An 18,921-nucleotide genomic window follows, 5' to 3' on the forward strand; every position below is an offset into this window, starting at 1 on the left:
ACAATGTTAAAAATAAAACCCCCAAAAGCTGAGCTGCTCGAGGTAAAGCAGAGGCTCTACATCCCGTGCTGCCCCCACAATGGCCTCGGAAGTGCTAACGTGCTCAGGAACACTGGCTCAAGTCCATCTACTTATTGCATATGGCAAGCCAGGGTCAAACCAGCCCAGCAAGCAGAGGCTGTCGGGAGCCACGCTGGCAGAACAAGAACAAGATGGCGCATGTGCTTTTGAGGAACTAAGATGTGATTGGCTGACAGCTTATGTAAGAGGTGCATGAACACTGCGTGACCCTTAGGTGGTGGAAGGGAATGATCATGCGCGCGCTGCATGTAAAGGCTGCTCATTGGCTGTTGCAAACTGTATATATATGCGTGAACTTCCGTGTAGGAGAGGAGCGCGGGGCCCCGGGAGCAGTGGACCAGCATGGGTTCCCGGTGCGCGCGGCAGAGACCCCCGGGGCCCCCGGACGGGGCTGCTTCGAGCGGGGCGTCCCAGGGACAGAGCTGCCCCCAGATTGCGGCGCAGGAGGAGAGGCTATGAAGAGAGCGCAATAAAGAAGCTTGCCACCCTGTGTGCCCCTGGGTCGTTCTTGATGGCGAGTGCGACAAGAGGCCAAGTGCCCCCCACCCCCGATCTGAGAGAGACGGCACAGGGAACTGCTGGGGCCCTGCCGCAGTGTGAGGGCTCCAGACACCCCTGAACAGCTTTGCTTTCCCGACTTGAATTTTTGCTGATGGCCCCAAATGTGTTCTGACCTGAAAAAAGGTCAGGAAAATGAATTCAGCATAGCATTTCACTTTCACTTTCAACAAATGTAAGATGAGACGTCTCTTCAGCCACATGAGACCATCTGACAACGGCTCCTGAAAGCAAAGGCACGTGCAGGCCCAGCCCTTGCGTGACTGCACCAACGCCACCGAGGTCACACAGCCTTCCAAAACGTAAGTCACGCTGTCAAAGCCTCAGAAAACTTTCTGAGTTCTGTAGGAAAACAAGTATTCAAAATTCAATGACAAAAACGAAAAGTAGTTTCAAAGAGACTGGCAAGGCCAAGTGGGGTGGATGAGCAGAAAAGGCCTGGGCAACTGTGGGTCAGCTCGGCTTCATCTGACACCAGGACACACGGGACATCACACACCTGCCTCAGGGTTGGCCTACAAGTTTACATGTGGGATCTTCTCAGGGACGGGGAGACCCAGGCAGAAGGAAAGGAACCAGCAGAAGGGCAGAGGGCAAAGGAGCCTGGGCCTGGAGGCATTTGGAGCAGCTATGGTTTGGTGCCCAGGGCTGGCTGAGCCGTGCACCACCCTCAAGCCTCTGCCCTACCTGCAGTCTCCTTTGCTGCCTGGTACCCTCACCTGCTGATCCCCCTCACGCCACTGTCCGGCAGACACCTGGGGATTACCCCCTGGGTAGGGTCTGCTTTGCTGGAGCGAGGGCAGCCTCACCTGCAGCTGGCAGGCGGCGACCAGCGTCTCCTGGACATTGCTCAGGCTGAGCTCCAGCTCAGAGGTATAAATGAAATGCAGGATTTGGCACATGGCATTGTAGGACACGCCGTGGATCAGCACCTCTTCCTGCTCCATCTCCTTCAATCCCCCAGCAAACATCCCTCTGCAAAGTAAAAACATGAAAAAGTGCTGTCATATCAATCTGTATCAATCATAGCAGCGTCTGGGTGGCTCAGTCTGTTTCCATCTCTTGATCTCAGCTCAGGTATTCATCTCAGGGTCATGAGTTCAAGCCCCATAATGAGCAAATCAGTATCAATTAGGATACCAGCCCAGCCTGCAGAGAGCAAGGGGGAGCAGGAGGCAGACTGACCCAGCAGTGATGTGCAACAGAACAGTGGTTCGCTCTGAGCACTGAGTCTTACCACGGAAGGTGCCCACCAGCTCCTGATCAAGTTTGGACAGCCATACTAGAAATCGCTGTCCGCATTTCACGTGCTGCAGGGTGTGGCACCTGAGACTCCTGGAGCCAGGGACAGCATCTGGCTTGCTTTCTGCTGCATACACAATACACTTCCTGGATTACACGCTGCAGCCCAGAACACGTCATGAATGAATGGATGAATGAATAAATGGGAAACAAGTCATAAAAGTCAATCCATTCAAAATATACTGAGCACCTAACTAAATGCCAGTACCATTTAGAGTCAAAGGATTAACTGTCAAGTCAAGTGGTTAAGACTCCCACTTACAAGGAATTTGATGCTAGGAAGGACAGCAAGTAAAGAACAAGGGATTTCTGAGTGCGGAAATGCTAGGAAGAAGCACAAGAGGGTGTATGATCTAGGAACACCCGGCTGGGAGAGGGGGAGCAGGGAGAGAGTGCAGAGGAGCAGGGATAGGCTGAGACAGGGCTGGATGGCACCTCACCAGCCAGTGGATGGCATTCCAGGCGGAGGAGACAGGAGCTCAAGTCCTGGGGCAGGGATGAGCTCAGTACACAGGCAGCCAGGCCAGCGCAAGGAGGAAGTGAGCAGGTGAGTCAGGGCCAGATCCTGCTTCCCCCAAGTCAAGACTGAGTCAGGACTGAAATCCAAGCATAATGAAGCTCTGTCAGCGAATTTTACCTGGGACGGTGGTGTGAGCAGACTTTTCAGGCAAGAGGGTTCCTGCAGGCCTGGGGAGGGCCTGGTGGCAGGGAGAACATGTTGAAGGACTGAATCTAGAAGAGCACTGGAGGAACCAGGGCCCTTTGGCTGGGTTAGCTGGGCTGACAGGGACTTGGGAGGAAAGGGGTCAGAGAGTGAGGTTGGAGGCACCATCAGTGAGATGCCTCCGAGGCATCCCGGGAAGCCAGTTAATAGGCTGTTCAGGGCGAAAGAGCAGGGTGGTCAGGGGAGGCAGCAGGGCTGAACATGACAGCTACACAGAGAGGGAAGAGTAGTTTTTTTACATTTTGTTTATTTTTCAACTAGGTAATATATATAGCAGTACAAGACTTAAAATACACAGCAAGGTGAAAGTTTTCCTCTTGCCCTCCTCCTCTGCTCTGCTCTAGGCCATCAGTTGCCCTTCCCAGGGCAGCACCACACCCAAAGGCAGTCCATGTACTCTATATTCTACGTTACACTGTAATTTAACAATGCATCTTGGAAATGGCTCCTTAATGGTATACACAGCACTGCTCCTCTTTATGTAAAGGCTACCATGGTTGATTTAACCTACAGCGCAATATACCCAGGTTACTTTTTTTTTTCCTTAGAGAGAGAGAGGGAGAATCCTAAGCAGGCTCCATACTCAGTGCAGAGCCCGACGTGCGCCTCAATCTCATGACCCCAAGATTCAGCTGAGATCTAAATGAGCCAGCCAGGCACCCTTTAAAGTGCCATTTCTATATTCTCTCTCTCTCTTTTTTGAAAATTTTGTTTATTGGGACGCCTGGGTGGCTCAGTTGGTTAAGCAGCTGCCTTCGGCTCAGGTCATGATCCCAGTGTCTTGGGATCGAGTCCCATATCGGGCTCCTTGCTCAGCAGGGAGCCTGCTTCTCCCTCTGCCTCTGCTGCCACTCTGCCAGCCTGTGCTCTCTCTCTCTCTCTCTCTGACAAATAAATAAAGACATATAACCTCTAAAAAAAAAAATCTTTTTTTAAAAAAAAGATTTTGTTTATTTATTTGACAGACAGAGATCACAAGTAGGCATAGAGGCAGGCAGAGAGAAAGGGGGAAGCAGACTCCCCACCAAGCAGAGAGCCCAATGTGGGGCTAGATCCCAGGACCCTGAGATCAGGACCTGAGTCGAAGGCAGAGCCTTAAACCACTGAGCCACCCAGGCACCCATCTATATTCTTTTTTCAACAGTCCAGGCTCTTTGTCCAATTTCTATTAGACTCTATCTTGTCAATTTGACGAAATCTGCCCATTTTCGAATGAGTAGAACTTTTTTTTCTACCTCAGATCTTTTGATTTTATGATGCATTTTGCCATGCACCAAGTCTGACCCCAATGAGATCAAAGTCTTACACGTGAGGTGCACTGGTGGGGAAGTCGGTGCCATGTCTGCCCTGGCCCCCAAGACTGGCCCCCTGGGACTGTATCCAAAAAAGGTTAGTGATTTAAAAAAAAGGTTAGTGATGACATCACCAAGGCAACCAGTGATGGGAAGGGTTTGAGGATTACAGTGAAACTGATCCTTTAGAGCAGACAGGCCTGGATGGCTCCGCTGGTTAAGCACCCAAGTCTTGATCTCAAGAGTTGTGAGTTTGAGCCCAGGTTGGGGTTGGAACCTACTTAAAATTTAAAACAAACATAGAACAGACAGGCCTAGATTGAAATGGTACCTTTTGCCTCTGCCCTGATTATCAAAACCCTCAAGGAACCTCCCAAGAGAAAGAAAGAAGCAGAAACACATAAAGCACAGTGGAACTGTCACTTTTGATGAGGGTATCAACACGTTAGCCAGAGAATTCACTCTCTGGAACCATTAAAGTGATCCTGCTGTGGCTTGCAATGCTGACCGGCTGCTACCCTCAGGACATAAGTGACGTCAACAGTGCTGTGTGTAGTGGAATGCCCAGTTACTTAAGAACTACAAAGGAAAATATTTCAATAAAGGATCATTTGACAACAACAATAAACTGTTCCACCTGAAGTTTATTTTGGTACAACATGAGAGCCAAGGGGCAACTCTGTTTCTTGAGAGGGCCACCCCATCATCTCCTTCCCCAAGTTGGGATGCCCTCTTTGCCACACACCAAGTTTCTGGCAGGCCTGTGTCTGTGTTCAAAGTCACTACTTCCCCAGTAATGTTCCCACATCTCTTCGGCCACCAGAAGCAGACTGGATTACTGCAGCTCCATAACATGAGTGACCGTAGGGTAGGGCGAGTCTCTTTTTATTAGCTTCTCAGTAACTTCCTGGCCATTGCTTGCTTTTGAAAATCTGGACTTTAGAATCAGTTTGTGCAATCCGCCCATCCCCCCCATAAAGTCTCTTGGTATTTTTATGAGGAATGCATTACACATACAGACTGATGCAGAGAGAGCTGGCATCTCTGTGATGGACACGATGGGTTCTTCTATCTCACAGGCCAGCCTCTGTGTCTCTGTGGAGATCTTGGAGGTCACCTGCTCACAGAGCTGGCACTGGCATGTCACATTTATTCCTACACATTTTATTCCACATGCACTCCCTCAGGGTGCTCTCCTGTGCTCTGTGGTACACTGACTCTCTGAGGTGTCCTTGCAATGTGTGGACCTTGACTGGATCCTGAATGAAGAGGGTAAGAAGGAAGGAGACAAAATATATTTGGGGGACAATGAAGAAAATGTGAATATGGACTCAGAATCAGATAAAATTATGGAATGACTATAAATGTTCTGAGATTTACAATATTCTTACAGATAAAGTAGAGAAAGCTCTTATTCTTGGAAGTGCAATGAAGTATTTCCAGATAAACTGTTATATCCCCAACTTACCCTGAAGCAAATATGCAAAATGCTAACTGATGAATCTAGGGGAAGGGCACAGGCTATTCACTGTCACTGTATGGATCTTTCAGCTCTTCTATAGGACTGCCTTTTTTTTTTTTTTTTAAGATTTTATTTATTTATTTGACAGAGAGAGAGAAAGAGCAAGAGCACAAGGGCAGGGAAAGGAAGAAGCATGCTCACCACTGGCCCTCTCAAGAAACAGAGTTGCCCCTTGGCTCACCACTCCCCGCTGAGCAGAGAGCCTGATGCAGGACTCAATCCTAGGACCCTGAGATCATGACCTGAGCCAAAGGCAGACGCTCAACCAACTGAGCCACCCAGGTGTCCCTGACAGCTTTCAAAATAAGAGTTAGGGAGGGGAAAAAAAGGTTGAAAGAAAAATAAAATATATATCCACCCCTTTTGTTTTTGCTGTTTTAACCAAAAATGGATGCCTGGTGCCTGAGTGGCACAATTAAGCAACAAACTCCTTTTTTTTTTTTTTTTAACGATTTTATTCATTTATTTGACAGAGCACAGCAGGGAGAGCAGCAGGCAGAGGGAGAGAGAGAAGCAGGTTAGCAGAGCAGAGAGCCCAATGTGGAGATCAAACCCAGGACTCTGGGATAATGACCTGAACCAAAGGCAGACGCTTAACGACTGAGACACCCAGGAACCCCAAGCACCCCAAGAGCTGAAACTCTTTGTTTCAGCTCAGGTTGTGATGTCAGGGTCCTGAGATCTAGCCCCATGTCAGGCTCTGGGCTCAGCATGGAGTCTGCTTGAGATTCTCCCTCCCTCTCCCCCCCCATCCCCATGCACCTGCACGCTCTCTCTCTCTCTCTAAAATACATAAATCTTTAAAAAAAAGGGGGTGGTGGTGCCTGGGTGGCTCAGTGGGTTAAGCCTCTGCCTTTGGCTCAGGTCATGGTCTCAAGGTCCTGGGATCGAGTCCCACATTGGGCTCTCTGCTCAGCAGGGAACCTGCTTCCCCCTCTATCTCTGCCTGCCTCTCGGCCTACTTGTGATCTCTCTCTCTCAAATAAATAAATAAAATATTTTAAAATTAATGAAAAATTAAATTTAATTTAATTTAATTTAAAAAAAAAGAAGTAGTCCATACCTCATAACCATTAGGATGGCGACTACCAAAAAAACCCTGAAAATGATAAGTGTTGCTGAGACTACAGAGATAATGGAACCCTTGTGCACTGCTGGTGGGAATGTAAAATGGTGATAGCTACTATGGTAAACAGCACGGAGACCCCTCCCGCACCAGCATGAATACACTTCACTACTCAGCTGTACACTAAAAAACAGATATAAGATGCTAAATCTTACCATGTGTTTAAGATCACAGCAGGGCACCAACAAAGTAGGTGGAGAGCATGAAGAGCACAGAACACTCTGCAAGAAGGGCTGCCTCTGCTGCTAGGAAACCACAACTCAACTCCAGTGAGTGCCCTAATGGGGGCCAAGTATGTTTCAGAATTCAAAAGGTTTCAACTGGAGAGACACAGCACCCATGCCACATATGATGTCACACCCCTGCAGGGTCTGGGTCTGTATCTCCCATCCAAACTCATTAGTATTTCCAAAGCAAAATGTAAAAGACATATACTAAGTAGCATAAAAATAAAATCAGTCTCATATCAGTTTAGGGCAGGCTTTGTTGTTTAACAGATTGGTACCAAAATTTAAAAAACAAAAACAAAAACTGGTGAAAATATGGCAATGTGGCCGAATGCAGAGTTCCCCATCCCCCCACAAAAATAAGGACTGGACAGCTACCAACTAACAAAAACAGCTCTAGGGGACCCCCTGAATACACTTACAAAGTTTTAGCAACATAGTGGAACAAAAAAACAAAACAAACAACTTTCAAATTTCAGAGCTTTGGGGGTTTCAGAATTCTAGACTAGTGTTTACAAAAAGAAACAGTATAGGGATGAAGAGTAACTTTGAAAGAGTTACCATGGTGAAGGAGTGAGGTGGGGAGGTGACGTGGGAGGGCAAGGGGAAAGTGGTGCTTTCAACTTTTTTCACCAATTCAAAAAGTATACTTCAAAAAGTATTTTAGGGATGCCTGGGTGAGTGCTCGCTTCGGCAGCACATATACTAAAAATAGGGATGCCTGGGTGGCTCAGTCAGTTAAGGGTCTGCCTTCAGCTCAGATCATGATCCCAGGGTCCTGGCATCGAGCCCCTCATTAGGCTCCTTGCTTTGGGGGGAGCCTGCATCTCCCACTGCCTGCCCCTCCCCCTGCTTGTGCTACTGTCAAATAAATAAAATCTTTAAAAAAAATTTTTTTTTGAAGACCTTTTCTCTTTCTCTGCTCTGAAAGCGTAAATGACATTAGAGTCTGTTCATAAAAGGATATGACTCCAGGACATGTCTAGGCGTCATGTTTTTGTGGAGAATATAACATTCTTTTTCAGGGGTGAAGTTCTGTCAATATATAATTTCTACAAAATATCAAGTTTATCCAAATTTTCAAAATCAAAGTATCAATTATAGTTGACTACCTTTTAATTCACAGTACGGAAATGAAGGAGAGGTCTATGACCCAGAGAGACCACATATAGGACAGAACACTTATGCCCCCTGACACACAGAGGCAGGGAGCACAGGAACCAGCACAGCAGAAGTAGATAGGGCAAAGCACGAGAGGGTCATGAGAGCCAGAAGATTAGTACAGTGGATAGTTATTACCACATATGAAAAAAGACCCAGGGCGCTGGGGTGGCTCAGTGGGTTAAAGCCTCTGCCTTTGACTCAGATCACGATCCCAAGGTCCTGGGATGGAGCCCTACATCGGGTTCTCTGCTCAGCGGAGAGCCTACATCCCCCTCTCTCTCTGCCTACTTGTAATCTGTCAAATAAATAAATAAAATCTTTTTAAAAAAACAAAAAACCAAAAAACCCAAGATGTACAGTTTAGTCAATCCCTAAGCCTAGCACAGAGTACACACCAAAGGAGGATTCCTGCAGGGGGTACCTCCCAAGACAAGGGCGATCCAGGGCTATGCAGCTCTCCGTCCCCAACAGGTCAGCAGCCTCCTGCAGGGAGGAGCCAACCCTGAGAGCCAGAGGCTGGGAGAGGGTGCAGGACAACTACAGAAAGCTTCCCGGAGGAAGAAGTACCTCAGCTGGGCCCAGAAGACAACACTGTGGCACAGGAAAGGCAGAAAGCATTGCAGAGTAACAGCAAAAGCAGAAGCAAGAAAGCCTGGCCATGTCTGCCCTAGGTCACCACCGGTCATGCTCTCTATAAACTCCTTCTGGAGAACAGGAGGTACTTTTACCATGAAAAAATACTTCACTTGAGAGGCAACTGGGTGGCTCAGTTGGTTGGGCAGCTGCCTTTGGCTCGGGTCATGATTCTAGAGTCCAGGGATCGAGTCCTGCATGAGGCTCCCTGCTCAGCAGAGAGCCTGCTTCTCTCTCTCCCTCTGCCTGTCACTCTGTTTACTTGTGCTCTCTCTCTGTCAAATAAATAAATAAAATCTTATTAAAAGAAAAAAAAAACTTCACGGGGCACCTGGGGGGGCTCAGCTGGTTAAAGCCTCTGCCTTTGGCTCGGGTCATGATCCCAGGGTTCTGGGATTGAGCCCCACATCAGGCTCTCTGCTCAGCAGGGAGCCTGCTTCCCCCTCTCTGCCTGCCTCTCTGCCTACTTGTGATCTCTGTCAAATCAATAAATAAAATCTTTAAAAAAAAAATACTTCACTTGATAGTTCCTAAAATCAAAAAATGAGAACTTGGGGGTCTGACTGGCTCAGTTAGTAGAGTGTGCGACTCCTGATCTCAGGGTCATGAATTCAAGCCTCACAATGGGAACAGAGATTATTTTAAAAACAAACAAACAAAAAACAGAGGCACCTGGGTGGCTTTAGGTTAAGCACCTGACTCTTGCTTTTGGCTCAGGTCATGATCTTGCAGTTGTGGGATCGAGCCCCACATCAGGCTCTACGTTGAGCACAGAGTCTGCTTCAGATTCTCTCTCTCCCCTTCCCCCTTTGCCCCTCCCCTCCCAGTCTCACTCCCCACTCCCTCTAGCTCTCAAATAAAATCTTTAAAACAAAAACATACAAACAAAACAAAACAAAAAACCCCTAAGGACTATAACCAATACTTGAAGTTGAAACAATGAAACAATAGGCTGGAATGGGAATCAGGTGGCCGTGGCTGGGGCTCATTCCTGAGCCTCCTTTCACCAGGGTACAATGAGGGCAGTGGCACTAATTCTTCTCAATGTGCCAATGGCTGGGATGGGGTCATGAAGGAGGCCACAGAAACTCCAAGGGACCAAGAATCCATGGCTGGGCGGGGGCAAGGAGTGGGGGAGGAGGAAGGTCAGAGGCTTAGGCCCTCAATATGAAAAGGTGTGGTACACCTGAGTGGCTCAGTTGGTTGAACATCTGATTTCTGCTAGGGTCATGATCTCAGGATCCTGGGATTGGGCCAAGCGGGGTTCTGCACTCAGCGGGGAGTCTGCTTCTCCTTCTGCCCTCACCCCCCAGCTCATGCGTGAGCATGCTCACACTCTCACAAATAAATTCATAGATATAATCTTAACAACAACAACAAAAAGGATGAGAAGGTGTGGGTGAGAAGGTAGGTGGCCAGGGAAGGGGCACAAAAGGCACAACTTCATATATCATATGATTGTGTGGACAATGTATACACACAACTTGACCACTTGTCCTAGGCCCCAGCACCCACAGGACCAGAAGCCTGATGACCAGGGTTCATGTGGGCTTTTAGTTAGCATTATAAGAACACCACTGGGGGGTGGGGGGAATGAAAGACTAAGGCATAAAGTGCCAGTATCTTAAAAAAGGTGTGTATGTGTCTTTGTGTGTAAAGAGAAAGCAAATATGGTAAAATGTTAATAACTGGTATTCAGGTGTTCATAATATTATTCCTCCAACTTTCCACAGATCTGAAATTTCTCAAAATGAAATGTTGGGGAAACCAGAGTAAATAGAAACAAAATCTATTTTATACCAAGATACAGAAAATTCATTTTATAAAATGCAACAGGACAAGTCAAGTCAAGCATGTTGTCTCTTAAAAAAACAGGAAAAAAGGGGGCGCCTGGGTGGCTCAGTGCGTTAAAGCCTCTGCCTTAGGCTCGGGTCATGGTCTCAGGGTCCTGGGATCGAGCCCCACATCAGGCTCTCCGCTCAGCGGGGAGCCGGCTCCCTCTTTCTCTCTGCCTGCCTCTCTGCCTATTTGTGATCTCTGTCTGTCAAATAAATAAATAAATCTTTAAAAAAAAAATAGGAAAAAAGAGGGGAGCCTAGCTGGCTGGGAAGAGCATACCACTCTTGATCTCAGGGTTGTGAATTCCAGCCCCACCCATGCTGGCTTGAGACTACTTAAAAGTAAACAAACTTTAAAAAAAAAAAAAAAAATGGAAAAGAGAGAACAGGTCCCAGGAAAGCTGAAAGAAAACCAGATTCGAGGGCACCTTGGTGGCTCAGTCAGTTACGCATCTGCCTTGGGCTCAGGTCATAATCCCAGCGTCCTAGGATCCAGCCCAGAGTCAGGCTCCCTGCTCAGCGGGGAGTCTACTCCTGCCTCTCCCTTTGTCTCTCTCTTGGCTTGTGCTCTGCTCTCTCATTCACTCTCTCTCTCTCAAATAAATAAAATCTTTAAAAAAAAAAAAAAAGGTAAAAAGAAAAACAGATTCAAAGACCCCTCTGTCCCACTCAGTGTTGGTGAGTCACTACGACAAGCAGTGGGAGGAGCTCCGGCAGAGCAAGGGACTTGGCAGCTTCCGACTGGTTCTTCCCACCTGGTCACTGCGGGTGCCAACACAAACTCCTACTGAAGCCAGGATTGCCTGTGTTACTTTACTTGTGAGAACATGTGCATGTAACTCACCTGAAGTAATCACAGGACGCAGCCAGGAGGATTCGATGGGCCTCAATGTGTCTCCCCTCCACCACCAGGACAACATCAAAGAGGATGCCACTGTCCCGGAGAGCCAGCAGCCCCCGGAGCAAGGCCTGGGAGTGCTGTGCACTCCGGTAGGTGTTGTTGACACAATGCGGGTGTGAGGGCTGCACAGGCAACTTGCACAGCTGAGTGAACTCCTGCTCTTCCGCCATCCTGACCACCACACCAGGCCTCACCGCTGCGGCTGTCAGCTGGCAAGACAGAGGAGACAGGGAATAAGCCAGAGAAGCAACACCACACAGTGCACAGGCTGGCCTAGTGGCACCTGCTGCTGATGGCACTTCTGTTCCCTCCACCAGCTCACCAGTGCTTCCCCTGTGGTCTTAAACCCACGAACTCCCTCTCCCCACCCACTTCTCCAAACTTGGAGCCTCCTTCCTGAAGTCCTGTGTCCCTTCAAGATTCTGAGGGGTTCCAGAGACAGACTGACTTCAGTGGGGGCCCCAGCCCTACCATGGACTCACCACATGACCAACCTGAGTCTCAGGTTCCTCAAATGATAAAAGTGAAATAAAAGCACCCCACCTGTTGGGGAAATCTAAAATTGGTGAACAATGAATATAAAGCAGCAGCACAGACCAGGTTCTCAAGAGCTCTTCCTCTCTCCCATTCAAAAAGGATAAAACCGGGGCACCTGGCTGACTCAGTCTGTAGAGCACGCAGCTCTTAATCTCTGGGTTGTGAGTTCGAGCCCCAAACTGGGAGCAGAGTTTATGTTAAAAAAAGGGAGAGAGAAGGGCACCTGGGTGGTTCAGTCGGTTAATCATCTGCCTTCGGCTCAGGTCATGATCCCAGCGTCCAGAGATCGAGTCCTGCATTGGGGTCCCTGTTTGGTGGGCAGTCTGCATCTCCCTCTACCCTCCCCCCTGCTCGTGATCTCTCTCTCTCAAGCTCTCTCTCAAATAAACAGATAAAATCTTTAAAAAAAAAAAAAAAAAAAGAGGGGTGCCTGCGGAGCTCAGTCGATTAAGCATCTGTCTTCAGCTCAGGTCATGATCCCAGGACTCCCTGCTTAGTGGGGAGCCTGCTTCTCCCTCTCCCTCTGCCACTCCCCCTGCTTGTGCGCGCGCTCTCTCTCTCTCTCTGTCAAATAAATAACATAAATAAAATCTTTAAAAAATAAAATAAAAAATAAAAGAGAGAGGGAGAACAAAACTGGGTTCCCTCACATAGGAATGGATGCATAAAAATGACAACAGACCTGAGTGCTGGCCAGGAAACCCAGGGAGGGTCCAGGACCTGTCTTCTTTTACCAAGATTCTGAGAGTCAAGCACAGTAATTTCAACTACAGCTGGTGCATTCAAGATCATACGCAGCATGTTTTTGGTTCAAGGTTACTTTGTAATAATTGAGTATGTTCAAAACATGCACAATGATTTGAGTGGAAGCCTCAGAAACCCAATCAGTAAAATAAACCTACCTCAAACACACTTTGGCAGTGCATTCTAACTCAGAGGGCAGCCAGTCCTGCACTGCACTCTGGGGCTAAGCTAAGCACTCTAGCCGCAGCACTGCCATCTAGCTAGTAAGCGGGAGCCCAGGAGTTACCTGCCACACTGCCTGTCAACATCTGCCTTCACCACTTAGGCCATGCCACTATGCCCTGCCCCAAATTAGTTTCTTCTCCAATTCCCTGTACTGTATCTTTAAGAGAAAAAAAAAGAAAGGGGCACCTGGTTAAGGCAGTCAGTAGAGCACAGGACTCTTTATCTCAAGGTTGTGAGTTCAAGCCCCATGTTAGGTGCGGCGCCTACTTAAAATTAAAAAAGAAAAAAGAGGGAGGGGAGAGAAAGAAAAATTCTACTATATAACTTGCTAAACTGGGGTGCCTGGGTGGCTCAGCTGGTTAAGCATCTGACTCTTGATCTCAGCTCAGGTCTTGATCTCAGGGTCGAGAGTTCAAGCCCCGCACTGGGCTCCACGCTGGGCACAGAGCCTACTTAAACAAATGAAAAACAAAACAAAACAACAAAAAAAAAAACCCTGGCCAAAAAGAAGAGGGCTCTAACCTCACTACTACAGCTTAGGAGCACACCTGATTGCTTTGGACTCTCTGCCACTTCCCATCCAACATGCTCCATTCCTCAGTGTACCTCCTGGATTTGGGACCTTCACCCACCATAACCACTGCTTCTTCCGCACCCTGGACTGCCTCACACACAGACAGCAAGGGCCAAGGGGTAGTCCCCATTAACCATCTCTCTTGACTCGAAACTCTGCCCCATGGCAATGCTCTCTTTTCTGATCCCTTTGGCCAACACACTCTGCCTCAGCCCACCCCTCTTTCCCAAGAATCTACCCTATATTCCCAAATGCACCTCCAGCTCGATGCCTAATCCAGCCAGCACCCCTCCCCACTGGTCTAGCTTTCTTACTCCGTACAGCCATGATTTCCACATCAGAAATCTCATGGTTTCAAAGATCTCTTTTCCTTTTTATACCTGTGTCTATCAGACCCCCTCGTTCAGATTCCATCTCTCCTATCTCAGATGCCCATCCACGTATTCTTCCGCAGCCACCACTCTGGGTCAGACCACAGCAATGACACTCCCAACTGGTTTCCTTCCTCCTGCTCCATCCTCCCCAGCTCACCTGCTCAGGCTGCAGGGGGTCCCCAAATGCCCAGTATGTATACCACCTGGCTTAAGAGCTGGCTCCTTACTGCCTTCTGCTTAGGTCTCCCCCACAATCTGGCTCAAAATGATCCTTTCCCTTGTACCTTGTCACTAGCCCTTAGACCAAAAGGGACACCGTTGGGTCATCCTCTAAACACCATCAGACTCCCTCTTAGACCGGACTCTTTACAATACCATATTGGTCAAGGTCTAGTTCGATCACTTCTCCCTCTGTCACTGTATCAAGAACACAATAGGCATGCTCCATCACAGAAGCTGGTCTCTCCACCCACCAGCTAGAGCTTTATCTCACCCACATTGCAAAACTCCATGGCTGTTTGTACCACTTGTAACCACATGACTGTGAGCACGTAACTCATTATCTCCAAGTCTAAGCTTCCTCCTCATTACCACGACCACCAGGAAGTCAAGAGAGCCTCCTTCTCTAAGGGTGGAAGTGGGGACTGACTGCTCCAACAGACATCAATCCTTGGTGGGTCCCCACCCCACATCAGCGCTTCTGCCCCTTTGGGAAGGGATCCATGGCAGCTACACTTACTATGGAGTACAGAATGCATTAGGAGAAGGCTGCCCCCTTGGGCAAACAAACCACATTTACCAAGCACAATTTAAGGAACTAATTAAGCTAGGTGCTGAGGGTGGTGTGAAGAAAACAAAGCAATTCCCTGCTCTGACAAAGCATAGCTCAGAGTGCAACACATTCAAGACCATGCATCAGAGCCTCCTTCATAAAACAAGCATTGGCCACGACCAAAATGTCCATCCTCAGAGGAATGTATGCCGCAACACAGTGAGCCAACAGAATACTAGACAACAGCTAAAAATGGGCAACCTAGGGGCACCTGGGTGGCTCAGTCATTAAGCATGTGCCTTCAGCTCAGGTTATAGTCCCATGGTCCTGGGATTGAGCCCCACATTAGGCTCCCTGCTCAGTGGGAAGTCGGCTTCTCCCTCTCCCACTCCCCTTGCTTATGTTCCCTCTCTCACTGTGTCCCTCTCTCAAATAAATAAGTAAAATTTAAAAAGGGGGGAGCAAAATAGAACTCAAACTATAGTCATCAATGTGGAAAAATCTCAAAGGCTTGCAAAGGGGGAAAAAAAGCACACTGCAAAATATGTATAATACAAAAAGTTTGAAATTACACAACAAAATACTGTCCAGTTTTGCTTATAGATAGGTGTTACAGTAGAACATAGCATAGGCACATTAAAGGAATTCAGGATCATGATTTTCTCCAGGAAGGAAAAAGGGAATGTTTTATTTCCTTAAAACAAACAAAAAAACAAAGAAGACAAAACATTAAGATCTGATTGGGAGAGATGATAACTTTTCTGCCAGCATAAATTTTTTAAAAACTAAATTCTCAAACTTATTTAATATGTTCACATTCAAATTCAAAAGGCACAGAAAGGTATGTTATGAAACTTAAATTTTCCTCCCACTTATGCCCTAAACAGATCCTCTCCCAGAAGAAAACTACATTCTATCTCCCCTGGTAGGGGGCATATACAGTTTCAAAGACAAATCTGTAAATCTACACCATTCCCCCCTTCATTAACTTTTGCATATGAAAACTTAATATCCCTCCCACAGTCCATTGTATGGATAACCACATGTTACTTAAACAATCCTTTTCAGAGACATCTGGGTTTCCTCCAACTATTTGCTTTTGCGAACAGTTACACTGAAAATCATTTAGATATGCCACATATGCAGCAGTTATCTGAGAAAAATTATCTTGATACATAACTGCAAGATCATGCTAATTTTAATGCTTGTCATTTGAATGCATACTGCCAAATTGCCCTCCATAGAGGTTATAGTAATTATTCTCCCACCAGCCAAGTATGGAGAAGCTGGTTCCAACCACTATCTAGCTCAATCGCATTTCTGTTTAGTCTTTGTTGACTTAGATGAAAAACAGCATTCACAGTGCAACTATGTTTGTGTAATTAACAAAATTTCAAAAAATAAATTAAGTTAAATGCAACACTCCTTTTGTGATTCCTTTCCCATGAATGTTCTGGGGAGTTCATTTGGCAGCATTTTCTTTCTCCTATTTGTTTCACAGGGATTACTCTATCATCAAGTCTTTCCCTGGATTCAGTTCCCTCCAGCTCCATAACATTTCTGATTCTACTCATCACAAGCAAGGCCCCTCCATTCTGTGCTCTTCAAAGCTTTTGAGGGGAGCAGGAAGGAAGCTTTATGTCCCAAGTAAGTACAAACTTAAGGACGTAAAATGATTTTTTTTATTAAGTCATGGATGAGAGTCAAAAGTATTTTTGAAGAATTTTCAACTCAACACCATTTACTGAGCAGGCACCCCTCAGTCCTCTGAAGCGCCCCAAAACATTGTCTGCCTTCAACGAACCCCAATCCTTGGCAGCACGAAGGTCTGCAACAAAGGGAAAAGGGACAGTTGGGAAGAGGAGGGGAGGGAGTAGGTACTAATTTCCAGAATGGGGAGCCATCATAGGAGTGCCAACTCGGATGCGCTCTGGAATGAGTCTTCCAGAAAGCTGAGTTGGGGCATTTTGGCGCGCCAAACCCGCGGTTCAGGCCCGGGGCGAAAAGGACCCCAGGCATAAGGCGATGGCGACCCCGCGACTCTGGCCCGCGCCAAGACTGGAAGTAGTCAGAACCCGCGGAGGACGCTTCGGGACCCGGAGATTTTGCAATGACAGCGCTATCTCCGGCTTCTCTTTGGAAACCGCGCGAGCTGGCGAGGTTGGACTCCCTCGGCTGCAGCCCGCGGGCCCCCCGAAAACCCGGCCCCGGAGAGCTGCTGAGGAAACTGAGGCTTGCAGGCCGAGGTCCAAGGTCACACCAGGTGGTGGCAGTCCGACCCGCCCCACCCGCCTGTTGCAGGACCCGCCCGCGCGCAGAAACGAGGGTCGCGGGTGGGAAGGCCGCGCTCAGCCCCGCCCCGGGCGGCAGGCAGCCCAAGAGCTAGGAGGCTGGCGGGCCTGGCAGCCGCGCGGAGGTCCGGTATCTCTGCTAGCGCCAGCTCCCCGCCCAGCCGCGCCCGGGGGTCCCGCCCGCCGCGCCCCCGCCACGTCAGGCCGCGGGCTCGCCTCAGGCCGCCACTCCTGCGTCTCTGGGCCGCGCCCGCCCCTTCGTCCCCGCGCCCTCAGGGCTGCTCGACGGGGCTCTGTTGCCGCCCGCCGCCCGCCGCCCACCACCCGCACTCGCTGCCACCCGGCCGCCCGGCCCGCGCCTGGCAGCTCACCTGGTGCCGCCGCAAGCTGAGGCCGCACTCGCCGGAGGCGGGGGCGGGGCGGGCGGGCGGCCGCGGGGCGGGGCCTCAGCGAGTCACGTGGCCGCGTCGCGCAGGCGCTAGGCGGGTGTAGACGGAGGCCGGGGGGCGCCTCGCTGGAGGGCTGGGGGAGGGGTGTTAAGCTCTGGCAGGAGGAGGGGCGCGGCCCGAAGCTTCTCTTCCGCGGGCGAGCTTCTGGTCTCTGCTCAGCCAAGAAGAGCTCCAGCCGCCTGGTTGACCTTGAATCGCTGCACCTGGCATAGCTCCCGGCACCTGGCGGGGCTGAACGAATGAATGAGTGAATAAATGAAGCAGTGCCTTTTGGGAAGGGTCACGCCCTGTAAATCCAGTTCTTCCGTCCTTCTCTCGTTTTCTCTCTCCTCACTTATTCATTCCCTCCCTCACTCATTCCTTCCATCCATCCATCCCTCTTTATTCCTTTATTCCTTTCCTCATTACCTCTCTTACTCATCCCCTTATTCATTCCATGTAACTCATTCCCTCCTTTCCTCGCGGTCCTATTAGCTCACGGTGCTTCTGCCGATCGCCTGCCCTCTGCTGGATGTTGGGGAGAAGAGAGAAACTGCCAGTGTGAAGGGGTGGCTGAGATTCTGAAGTAAATCCAATTCCCATCCCAAAGGGCTGAGTATTCATTTTCTACGCCTCACCTGCAAGAGGATCTTGTCTTCCGAGGCTCATTTGTAATTGCCATGTCCAGCCAGAGGTTCCAGCCAGCAGAACTTCCTGATAGATGAAGTCGCGGGGTCCTACACTGCTGTTTTTTTTTTTTTTAAAGATTTTTTTGTTTATTTGACAGACAGAGATCACAAGTAGACAGAGAGGCAGGCAGAGAGAGAGAGAGGGAAGCAGGGCCCCCGCTGAGCAGAGAGCCCCATGTGGGACTCGATCCCAGGACCCCGGGATCATGACCTGAGCCGAAGGCAGCGGCTTAACCCACTGAGCCACCCAGGCGCCCCTTTACACTGCTGTTTTTAAGAGTCATTGTGGAGTGTGGGGGAACTATGGGGGGAGAGTGTGGCTAGGAATAGCTCATGGTTAAAAAAAGGTATATGGGAATGAGGAAGAAAGTAAACGAAACAGAAGCACTGTCCTGGCTGATCCCAGAGAGCTGCCCTAGGTCCAGGCCAGGGCCAGGAGAATTGGACCAGACTCCAGGACCAGGCGTTCCCAATGGGAATGGGCTTCTGGGAAGACTCTGGAGGAGGTACCCTCCCCCCCAGCTACATAACAGATGAGAACTTTTGGGGAATGAGAAAAGCATTCCAGGAAGGGAAGTGTCAGCAAAGGCATGGAGATAAGAGCCTACAAAATGAGTAGTCTGGAGGCCACCAGAAATTTCTGAGTCTGAAGTGTGCACTGGAAAGCAGACCCTACCTTTGGAGGTACAGGTGGATGTAGCCCTAAGGTCAGCCTTCTGCCAGGCCTGGCAGATGCCAAGGTGGGTTACAGACTGGACTAGAGGGGGGAGGGGGGCTGAATATGGGGGCAAAAGTGAAGCTGTAGCCTCAAGTGGGCATGGAGAGGAGACAGGGAGGTACGGGTTGGAAACCTGGGAAGGAGACAAGTTCCCCACTACACGTGAGTAATGGGTGAGGAAGAGTGACCCCAAGAGATGGT

At 49.0% G+C, this 18,921-nt stretch overlaps 1 protein-coding gene across 4 annotated transcripts in view; it reads right to left on the minus strand.

Annotated features, from left to right (window-relative positions):
* Positions 1 to 17,285, minus strand: part of KLHL22 (kelch like family member 22) — a 35,758-nt gene extending 18,473 nt beyond the window's left edge. The window contains exons 1-3 of one of the 4 annotated variants that reach the window (XM_044243744.1): positions 17,257 to 17,285; positions 11,312 to 11,577; positions 1,449 to 1,614 (exon numbers count right to left, since the gene is read on the minus strand). In XM_044243744.1, coding sequence (XP_044099679.1) covers positions 1,449 to 1,614; positions 11,312 to 11,538 — 393 coding nt within the window. In that variant the 5' untranslated portion in view covers positions 11,539 to 11,577; positions 17,257 to 17,285. Of the gene's footprint in view, positions 1 to 1,448; positions 1,615 to 11,311; positions 11,578 to 11,850; positions 12,031 to 12,587; positions 12,843 to 17,256 lie in introns of those variants that run through there. The other 3 variants (XM_044243743.1, XM_044243746.1, XM_044243745.1) reach the window with 3 other exon arrangements.
* Between the last annotated feature and the right edge of the window lie 1,636 nt (positions 17,286 to 18,921).

The sequence above is a fragment of the Neovison vison genome, chromosome 3 (assembly GCF_020171115.1).
Source record: "Neovison vison isolate M4711 chromosome 3, ASM_NN_V1, whole genome shotgun sequence".
Taxonomy (NCBI): Eukaryota; Metazoa; Chordata; class Mammalia; order Carnivora; family Mustelidae; genus Neogale; species Neogale vison.